Source organism: Colobus angolensis, unplaced genomic scaffold (genome assembly GCF_000951035.1).
Source record: "Colobus angolensis palliatus isolate OR3802 unplaced genomic scaffold, Cang.pa_1.0 Scaffold57, whole genome shotgun sequence".
In the NCBI taxonomy this organism is placed as follows: domain Eukaryota; kingdom Metazoa; phylum Chordata; class Mammalia; order Primates; family Cercopithecidae; genus Colobus; species Colobus angolensis.
Genome location: NW_012119265.1, coordinates 3,330,053 through 3,340,675, shown reverse-complemented (window position 1 = coordinate 3,340,675; position 10,623 = coordinate 3,330,053). Strand labels below are relative to the sequence as shown.

The 10,623-nt window shown below is 39.3% G+C and overlaps 1 protein-coding gene across 1 annotated transcript in view; it reads left to right on the top strand.

Moving 5' to 3' along the window:
* The window catches only part of WDHD1 (WD repeat and HMG-box DNA binding protein 1), a 90,865-nt gene that overhangs the window by 55,851 nt on the left and 24,391 nt on the right, over positions 1-10,623 (top strand). The window contains exon 17 of the mRNA XM_011961977.1: positions 7,531-7,546. Coding sequence (XP_011817367.1) covers positions 7,531-7,546 — 16 coding nt within the window. The remainder of the gene's footprint in view (positions 1-7,530; positions 7,547-10,623) is intronic.

Below are 10,623 nucleotides of genomic sequence, written 5' to 3'. Positions count from 1 at the left end.
GCATGGGATTTCTTTTTGGGGTGATGAAAATGTTCAGAAATTAGTGGTGATAGATGCACAATTCTGTGAATATACAAAAAACCACTGAATTACGTTTTTTTTTTTTTTTTTTTTTTTTTTTTTGAGACAGAGTCTCACTCTGTCACCCAGGCTGGAGCTCAGTGGCCCGATTATGGCTTACTTCAGGCTCACTTCAGCAGTGACATCCTAGGCTCAAGCAATCCTCCCACCTTAGCCTCCCAAGTAGCTGGACTACAGGCACGCACCACTACACCCAGCTACTTTTTGTAGAGGCAGGGTTTCACCATGTTGCCTAGGCTGGTCTCAAATTCATGGGCTCAAGGGATCTTCCCGCCTCAGCCTCCCAAAATGTTGGGATTACAGGCATGAGCCACTGTGCCTGGCTGAATTGTATACTTACCATATGATATGGCTGGTACATTCTCTGTGAACTCAGTATGTGAATCATATCTTGACAAAGCTGTTAAAAAGGATAAGGACACTATGTAATGATACAGAAAAATCTGCAAGATGTGTTAAGTGAAATAAATACCATTTGTGTAAAAGTGGGGAAAGAATAAGAATATGTAATTGTATTTGCTTTACATATGCAAAAGAATTCCTAGAAGAATAAAAAGGAAACTAACAATGATAGTTACCTCACAGAAAGAAACTCAGTGGATAGTATAGTATCTCTGTATTCATTTTTATACTTTTTAAACATGTAAATTGAGCATGTAACTTTGATTTACTAGTTCAAAAGTTAAATAAATTGAATTTTTAAACAAAGCAGAAATTCAATAAACTAAATCAGATAAGGCCAGAAGTTCAAGAAGACTTCTTTTTTTTAAATTAATTAATTCATTTATTTATTTTTTATTGCACTTTAAGTTCTAGGGTACATGTGCACAATGTGCAGGTTTGTTACATATGTATACATGTACCATGTTGGTGTGCTGCACCCAAGAAAGACTTCTTAATTTGGCTACATGGAGGTTAACGGAGACTCTGATAAAAGTGATAAAATGTTGGCCGGGCGCGGTGGCTCAAGCCTGTAATCCCAGCACTTTGGGAGGCCGAGACGGGCGGATCACAAGGTCAGGAGATCGAGACCATCCTGGCTAACACGGTGAAACCCCGTCTCTACTAAAAAATACAAAAAACTAGCCGGGTGAGGTGGCGGGCGCCTGTAGTCCCAGCTACTTGGGAGGCTGAGGCAGGAGAATGGCATGAACCCGGGAGGCGGAGCTTGCAGTGAGCTGCGATCCGGCCACTGCACTCCAGCCCAGGCGACAGAGCAAGACTCAGTCTCAAAAAAAAAAAAAAGTGATAAAATGTTAAATTCCAGATTGGGGTGGGCATGGGAGGTAAAGAAATGAAAGTAGAATATGTGGATAATTCTTATCAAGAAATTTGACTATTGGGCCAGGCGAGGTGGTTCACACCTGTAATCCCAACACTTTGGGAGCCCAAGATGGGAGGAGTTCAAGACTAGCCTGGGCAACATAGTGAGACCCAGTTTCTACAAAAAATGTTTTTTTAATTACCCAGGCATGATGGCGCGCGCCTATAGTCTCTGCTACTTGAGATGCTGAGAGGGGAGGATCACTTGAGCCCAGGAAGTTTGAGGTTACAGTCAGCCATGATCACGCCTCTGCATTCCTGCCTAGGCGACAGAGAACCTATCTCAAAAAAAAAAAAAAGAACTTTGGCGTGAAGAGAAGCAAAGATTTGGCGTGGCACCTAAGGGAGGATAAAAAGTCTTTGAAGGGATTTTTTAGCTTAGGTGGCTCTACAGCATTTTTGTAATCTTTTGGCAATGAATTTAGTAAAGTAGGTAAGATTGACGATTTAAAAGAAGGATCCAATGAAAGGAATGAAATCTTAAAAGGAAAAAAGTAGTAGTTTTTAGATCAGCTGTCTAAAATAGGAAAATAGACATTTTATCAGTTGTGGAAGGGAAAAACATAGGCACAAATGCAGATAGATTTGGTAGCTGAAAGGTAACAAATTACTATCTTCTGTTTTTGGCTTCTGTTTTGTTGGCAGATCATGAAGCAGAATTCAGTTATTTCTAGAGACAGTGGTTGGCATTGTGGGATGTTTGAGAAGAAAAGACATATAGTCTCAGAATGCAGAATTGAATTAGTAGAGAACTACAGAGGAATTGCTGGTTTTTTCTGTGTGTTTTGCCTTTATAGTTGTAATCACTGAATATTACATTCTAAAATTGACATATTTAGTATCAGAAGATGTATATTCATTAACTTCTTTTTTTCTTTTTATTTTAGAGCCAGGGTGTCACTGGCTCTACGATTGCAGTGGTAGAGTCATAGCTCACTGCAGCCTTGAACTCCTGGGCTCAAGTAATCCTCGCACCTCAGTCTCCTGAGTAGGTGAAACTACAGGCACAGGCTACCACACCTGGCTAATTTTTAAAAATACTTTGTAAAGATGGGGTCTCACCATCTTGCCCAGATTGATCTCAAATTCCTGGCCTCAACTGATCCTCTTGCATCAGCCTTCCAAAGTGCTGAGATTATAGGTATAAGCCTTGTGCCAAGCCACATTCACTATTTTTAATAGTTCTTATAGTGTAGGTTGTTCTCAGGGATTTCTTGCAAGTCCGTTTTCAGGAATCTAGTTAGTTTAGTAATTTGAATTAAAGAATTCACAGTCTGTCTTAATAGTAGGTTAAGGTTTGAACCTATGAGGATTTTTACTATTCTGCCTAATGCTTATTCAAGTAAGATTATTCATTTTGTTAGTGAATGTCATTATCTTAAGGAGGTATATGAAATTATTTATTTGCAATATATGAAATTAGTCATCTGCAATGAATAATTTTCCTTTTTCATTTAATTTAATATTACAAGTATTTCATCAGTTGCAGTTTTCACAGCCTTAGTAATTTATCCAGCTGGCTTTTTTTTCTTACATGCTTTTTTTTTTCCCCGCACAACCATTTGGGACACATTTTTTACCTGCTTTTTATTTAAGATTTGTAAAGAATTTTAACTTGTTAAAAACTACGATAATTATAGCTAGTAACATTTAACTGTTATATTCAATAATGGATAAAGAAATAATGGACTCTTAAATTACAGCTTTTAGATTTAGAAGGATTTTAGAACCCATCTCTACTAGTAGCTCCTGACATTTTCAAATATAAGAGCCCCTTTTGTTTATTTATTTAGAAACAGGATCTCCCTACATTACCCAGGCTGGACTTGAACAAGAGTCCTTTTTAAATGTTGAACAATTCATGCCTGCAAATGATAGTAGCTCTAGTAACTCTACATTTAGTATCAGCTAATAAAGAATATTTTTTTATTGACAGTCTTGCTATGTTCCCTAGGCTTTTCTTGAACTAACCTCGAGTGATCCTCACACCTTGGCCTCCCAAAGTGCTGGGATTACGGGCATGATAACGTAAGCATCTGTAGACTTAAAAATTTTATTTTAATATAAAATTGTATTTACAAATCACATTATCTGCATACATGTGAAAATTTTAGTATGTAAAGTGGAAACTATTTTTGTATTTGGTCTACAGACAATTCATGGTGCTTGTGTGCATTCCTAGACCCTCTATAATAGCTCAGCAGCCCTACAGGAATAAAAGAATGGGAACTACCAAGTTCTTTTGGTCTATTTGCTGCCTCTCTTCACCCTCAGCACTTCTCCCCAATTTTTACATATGAGAAAACTATGGTCCAAAAAGATTAAAATAATTTGGTAGAGTACACATCTATTTATTGGCAAAAAAAAAGCTTATTTTTTTGTATTAAAATATAGGAACAAAGGGAGTTAGTTGATAAGTAGATTGAAGAATAAATACTTCCCCTGTAAAGACCAACTTGTAGAATAATTGAATTACTGAGGGGAATCTTACACAGTAGGCATTTGAAGCACTGAGAAGATTAAAAAGTCCTGTTGATAGAAATGTATTTATTTGTATATTACGTGATAAATTGATAACTGCAGAATGTTTTCATATTTTCCTGGCTTTATGCTGGAATAATAAACTTGAATAAGAATATTTTTCTTTCTTTTTTTTTTTTTGGTAGAACCTTTATTTATTTATTTATTACTACTATTTTTTGGTATATAGCCTTAAATATTTTTCCAAGATTGGAAGCTACGCTTCTCAGTATGGCTTACTGTACTTTTCACACCAGTTTTGCTGATATGTAGGCATATTTAGAGATGATTCATTTCCTTTCTGTGGATAGCAGTACTTGGAAGTTCAGGGAATAAAATTCTGCAATCACTTTTTAGTAGCCTGCTGTTGTTTAAAGAGGCTTACTTATTCTGGCTAGCAAGAAATTCATCTTTGGCCAGGCTTCATGGCTCACAGCTGTAATCCCAATACACTGGGAGGCCAAAGCAGAGGGATCGCTTGAGGCCAGGAGTTTGAGACTAGCCTGGGCAACATAGAGAGACCCTGCCAGGCATGGTGGTACATGCCTGTAGTCCCAGCTGCTCGGGAGGCTGAGGTAAGGGTATGACTTGAACTCAGGAGTTCAAGGTTATACAGCCCCTGCACCCCAACCTGTGTGACATAAGGAGACCTGGTCTCTAAAATAAAAAAGAAATAAAGAAATTCATCTTCGTATTTATTTGCATTTTTAATGCTTCTGTTTGCTCTCATTGTTTGTGGTAAAGATAGCAAATCACATGCTTCTCTGTAAAGGCAATGTGGCCTAGCGGTCCAGAGCTCCCGAGCTTTTAAGTCACACTGCCTGCTTGTGGTATCCTGGCTAAAATCCTCACTCAGTAGCCCTGGTGTGTTATTTACACTTTAAACCCTCTGTGTCACTGTTTCCTCATCTCTAAAACCAGAGTGTACTCATCTCACAGAATTTCTGTGAAGATCAAGTGACTTAGTGATATCTGTTTCTTTATTCTTTTCACTTTAAATGCATTTTCTAACCCAACTCAGTAGTATTTATGCTTTCTTTTTGTTCAGAGATCCTTTAAAAGAGAGTACATTTTGTGAAAAATAATTTTTAAAAATTCATTTGAGAGCCTGCCACAGTGGTGCACACCTGAATCCCAGCTACTTAAAAGACATGGGCAGGAGGATCACTTGAGTCCAGGAGTTTGCACACAGCCTGGGCAACAGCAAAACCCTGTCAATATAAAATTTTCCTATTTTCCTTTAATGATGAATATGAGGCTGGGTGTGGTGGCTCACACCTGTAATCCCAGCCCCTTGGGAGGGCAAGGCAGACAGATCACCTGAGGTCAGGAGTTCGAGACTAGCCTGGCCAACATGGTGAAACCCTATCACTACTAAAATTACAAAAATCAGCCAGGCATGGTGGCAGATGCCTGTAATCCCAGCTATTTGGGAGGCTGAGGCAAGAGAATCGCTTCAACTCAGGAGGTGGAGGTTGCAGTGAGCCAAGTTTGCGTCATTGTACTCCAGCCTGGGCAACACAGCGAAACTCTGTCTCAAAAAAAAAAAAAATTATGAATATGAGAAATTACTGATCTGTATTGATGTCATCCCTACCCCCTTTTGAATTGAACTTCAATTTACCAAGTATTGTTTCTTCTAAAGGTTTTTTCATGACACTACTGGTTAATACATAACTGAGAGTTAATAAATTTTGCTGTGTTACAGTCTAATTTGCTCTCTACCAACAAAGACCTTCTTTCTTTTTATGTTTAGTTTTTCAGAACTCTTAAGTTATTTAATGTGCTTGAAAACTAGACTTTTTTCCTAGTTGCATTCACTGAATTAGCATTTATTATAGTACCGACTAGATGTGCTATACCACAGAAAGATAAATGAGACTGTGGCCAGGAAGAGGTAGGCTTTTAAAGTCATTATGCTACTCCCAAATAAGTGATTTAAAAGAGATGTGAGCAAAGTCCCCTCAAATGCAGAAGAAAGTTCTGTCCAACCTAGAAGAAAAAGCAAAATTTGCTGGCTGAGGCAAGGTTAATCTGGACACTGGACCTAGTTTTCTCCAGTTTAGCATTTTTTAATTTAATTTAATTTTTTTTAATTTTATTTTTTCGAGACAGAGTCTCATTCTGTTGCCCAGGCTAGGGTGCAGTGGTACAATCTCAGCTCATTGCAACCTCCGCTTCCCGGGTTCAAGTGATTCTCGTGCCTCAGCCTCCCAAGTAGCTGGGATTACAGACGTGTGCCACCATGCCCAGCTAATTTTTTGTATTTTTAGTAGAGACAGCATTTTGCCAGGTTGCCCAGTCTCGATCTCGTGAGTTCAGGTGATCTGCTGGCCTTGGCTCCCAAAGTGCTGGGATATTCCAGGTGTGAGCCACCACACCTGATTATTTTGGCATTTTTAACCTCTTTCTTTAATAAAAAAACAGATCTTGCGGTCAATTTGAAACAAACTGAAGTAATTTTTTTTTTTTTTTTTTTTGAGACAGAAGTTGCAGGGAGCTGAGGTCACGCCACTGCACTCCAGTCTGGGCAACTTCTGCCTCCTGGGCTCAAGTGATCCTCCATCCTCAGCCTTCCTTCCGAGTAACTAAAGCTACAGGTGCATGCTGCCATGCCTAGCAAATTTTTTGTATTTTCTGTAGAGACGAGGTTTTGCTGTGTTGCCCGAGCTGGTCTTGAGCTTCTGAGCTCAAGCAATCTGCCTACCGCAGCCTCCCTATGTACTGGGATTATAAGCATGAGCCATTGTACCCAGCCACTTTTGTCTTCTTAGTAAACCAGGTTTTTGTTTTTTTTGTTTTTTTTTTTTTTTAACATTCCTCTTCCAGATGGTTTATGCATATAGTTTCCAGGAAACTCCATCGGATTCCAAAACCCACCAAATTAGCAGTTTAAATGTGTTTGTTTTTCCCTTGAATTCTTCTATGACAGGGATATTTAACAGAGAAAACATCTTTTTAGTGTAAGTCTTTAAAGCTAAGGAAAGGATAAAAAAATGCAAACTGGTGCTCTGCTTTGATGTAAATGTGGCTTAGAAAGTAACTGTTAATAAAATCCTACTCAATATTTCCTTTTTCTTTGTGATAATTGTTTACTATGTGTAAATCAATAAAGTGAACTGTAAAATGTTTTTGTTTTTTTTTTGAGACGGAGTCTCGCTCTGTCACCCAGGCTGGAGTGCAGTGGCCAGATCTCAGCTCACTGTAAGCTCTGCATCCCGGGTTCACGCCATTCTCCCGCCTCAGCCTCCCAAGTAGCTGGGACTACAGGTGCCGCCACCTCGCCCGGCTAGTTTTTTTTTTTGTACTTTTAGTAGAGACGGGGTTTCACCGTGTTAGCCAGGATGGTCTCGATCTCCTGACCTCGTGATCCGCCCGTCTCGGCCTCCCAAAGTGCTGGGATTACAGGCTTGAGCCACCGTGCCCGGCCGTAAAACGTTTTTAAACATGTAAACATTTAAACATGTAAAATGATATTTTAGAAAAAAATGTTTAGGCAATTAACATTACTCCCAGTGTTCCTTCTAATTTTGTTAATGTACATATATATGTACTTGGACTCATCTTTTGTGAACGTACGTGCTCTTTTTCATTTTGCATGACTAGTAAAGTAGTGATTCGTGTAAATAGAGATTTATGACAGAATTGCCCCAAGATTATTTGAAATTTGAGGTATTCGCACTGCCACCTCATACTGTGTGGTGAAAACTAGATTTTTTATAAAATCATAAAAGGAGAGAAGGAAGAAAGAAATGAGATTGTATGTTCAAAAACAATTGGAACTCTAAAAACATTTGTATTTTTATTGTATAGTCAGAAAAAAAAGAAGGGAAGGTATTTGAATCTCACAAGAAAGGGCCTGAGTAGTTTGAAAAAGAATACTAGATATTGTCACTTACTTGTTTTCTAATTACTCTAGTGGGCATTTGATAATACTGGAAGATATTTATAAAAATTTTAAGCCCAAGGGTCTAGCTTCTACTTAGTATCTCCCTTCAAGAATATCCTGATTAAAAGGCTATACTATAAATTAAGTGGATGACTATTAGTAAGCATTCAACAAGAGATTTCATCTTTTTTAAATGACTTTATGAAAATATAAAATTTGCCAGTGGTATTTATAGTGTTCAGTCATGGTTTTCCAGTGCTTTTCTAATAAATAAATAGGAGTACATAAGTTGAAAGAGTTCTATATATGTAAATAATTCTGTGATTAATGAAAACTTTTTAATAAATCAGTTGCAAGAGTACTACTCATGATGGGTGTGTTTGAATGCCTTATATAGCCTACTCAGAACAGGTTTAGACAGTCCTTACCCATTGACCTATTACCATATAAGGCAACCTTTCATTTATCAGAGTAGATATAGATTATAGTCTTTCTAATGATAGTGGATGTTCTGCTTCACTCTGACCAATATCTGATAAACACTTAACCTATATTAGACATTTCATCATCTTTCGTTCTCTCTTTTTTGGGATGGAGTTTTGCTCTGTTGCCCAGGCTGGTCTCCTGGCTTAAGCAATATCCTTCTGTCTCAGCCTCCTGAATAGCTGGGATTACAGGTGCCCACTACCATGCCTGACTTTTTTCTCTTTTTTGACAACTTATACTAACAGTACTAAGAATTCTCAAACTGATGAATGTAAGTGAGTATGCTTCTTTTTTTTTTTTTTTTTGGTGACAGTCTTGCTCTGTTGCCCAGGTTGGAGTGCAGTAGCGCAGTTTCCCAGGTTCGAGAGATTCTTATGCTTCACCCTCCCGAGTAGCTGGGATTATAGGCATTCACCACCACACCCAGCTAATTTTTGTATTTTTAGTAGAGATGGGTTTTTGCCATGTTGGCCAGGCTGGTCTCAAGCTCCTGGCCTCAAGTGATCCGCCTGCCTTACCCCCCAAAGTGCTGGGATTACAGACATGCACCACCATACCTGGCCAACTTTTTTTTTTTTTTGAGTCCGAGTCTCTCTCTGTCACCCAGGCTGGAGTGCAGTGGCGCGATCTCGGCTCAATGCAAGCTCTACCTCCCGGGTTCATGCCATTCTCCTGCCTCAGCCTCTCGAGTAGCTGGGACTGCAGGCGCCCACCACCATGCCAGGCTAATTTTTTTTGTTATATTTTTAGTAAAGATGAAGTTTCACTGTGTTAGCCAGAATGGTCTCCATCTCCTGACTTCGTGATCCGCCCGCCTCGGCCTCCCAAAGTGCTGGGATTACAGGCGTGAGCCACCATACCTGGCCAACATTTTAAAAAAATTTTAGCTTTTATTTTAGATTCATGGGGTGCATGTGCAGGTTTGTTACAAGGGTATATTGCATGATGCTGAGGTCTGGGGTACAACTGAAGCTGTCATTCAGGTAGTGAGTGTAGTACACAATAGGTAGTTTTTCATCCCTTGCTTCCCTCCCTCTCTCCCCTCCTTATAGTCCCTGGTGTCTGTTTTTTTCATCTTTATGTCCATGTATACCCAGTGTTTAGCTCCCACTTGTAAGTGAGAACATGCAGTATATAGTTTTCTGTTTCTGCATTAATTTGATTAGGATAATGGCCTCCAGCTGCATCCATGTTGCTGCAAAGTACGTGGTTTTACTTTTTTAAGTAAAACCTGTGTGGCATCCATGGTGTGTTGTGTACCACATTTTCTTTATCCAACCTACTCTTGATGGACACATAGGTTGATTCCATGTCTTTACTATTGTGAATAGTGCTTCAGTGAACATATGAGTGCATGTGTCTTTTTGGTAGAATGATTTATTTTCCTTTGGATATATATTCAATAACGGGATTGCTGGATCAAATGGTAGTTCTGTTTTTAGTTCTTTAAGAAATCTCCAAAGTGGTTTCCACAGTGGCTGAACTAATTTACATCCCCACCACAATGTTTAAGCTTTTCCTCTTCTGACTTTTTTTTTTTCCCTACATTTTTTTGAGACAGGGTCTCGCTCTGTTGCCCAGGCTGAAGTGGAATAGCACAAACATAGCTCACTGTAACTTTGAATTTTTGGGCTCAGTGATCCTCCCACCTCAGCCTCCTGAGTAGGTAGGACTTCAGACACATTCCACCACATCTGGCTAATTATTTTTTCCATAGAGACAGGGTCTTGCTATATTGCCCAGGCTGGTCTCAAACTCCTACAGTCCTCCCACCTCAGGCTCCCCAAAGTGTTGGGATTATAGGCTTGAGTCACCATGCCCAGCCTCGACTTTTTAGTAACCATTCTTACTGGTATGAGATGGTGTAACTCATTGCGGTTTTTTATTTTGTTTGTTTTTTGAATCTCACTCTGTCACCTAAGCTGGAGTACAGTGGTGCAATTACTGCTCACTGCTGCCTCAACCTCCCGGGCTCAAGGGATCCTTCCATCTCAGCCTCTTGAGTAGCTGGGACTACAGATGTGCGTCACCATGCCTGGGTAATTTTTGTATTTTTTGTAGAGATAGGGTCTTGCCATGTTGCCCAGGCTGGTGTGAAACTACTGGGTTCAAGCGATCCACCCGCCTCAGCCTCCTAAAGTTCTGGGATTATGGGTGTGACCCACCGTTCCCAGCCTTGTATGTCTTCTTTTGAAGTGTCTGTTCATGTCCATTGCCCACTTTTTAATGGGGATATTTGTTTTTTTGCTGTTGATTTTTTTTTTAAGTTCCTCATAGACTCTGGATATCAGATCTTGGTTGGATGCGTAGCTTGCGAATATTTT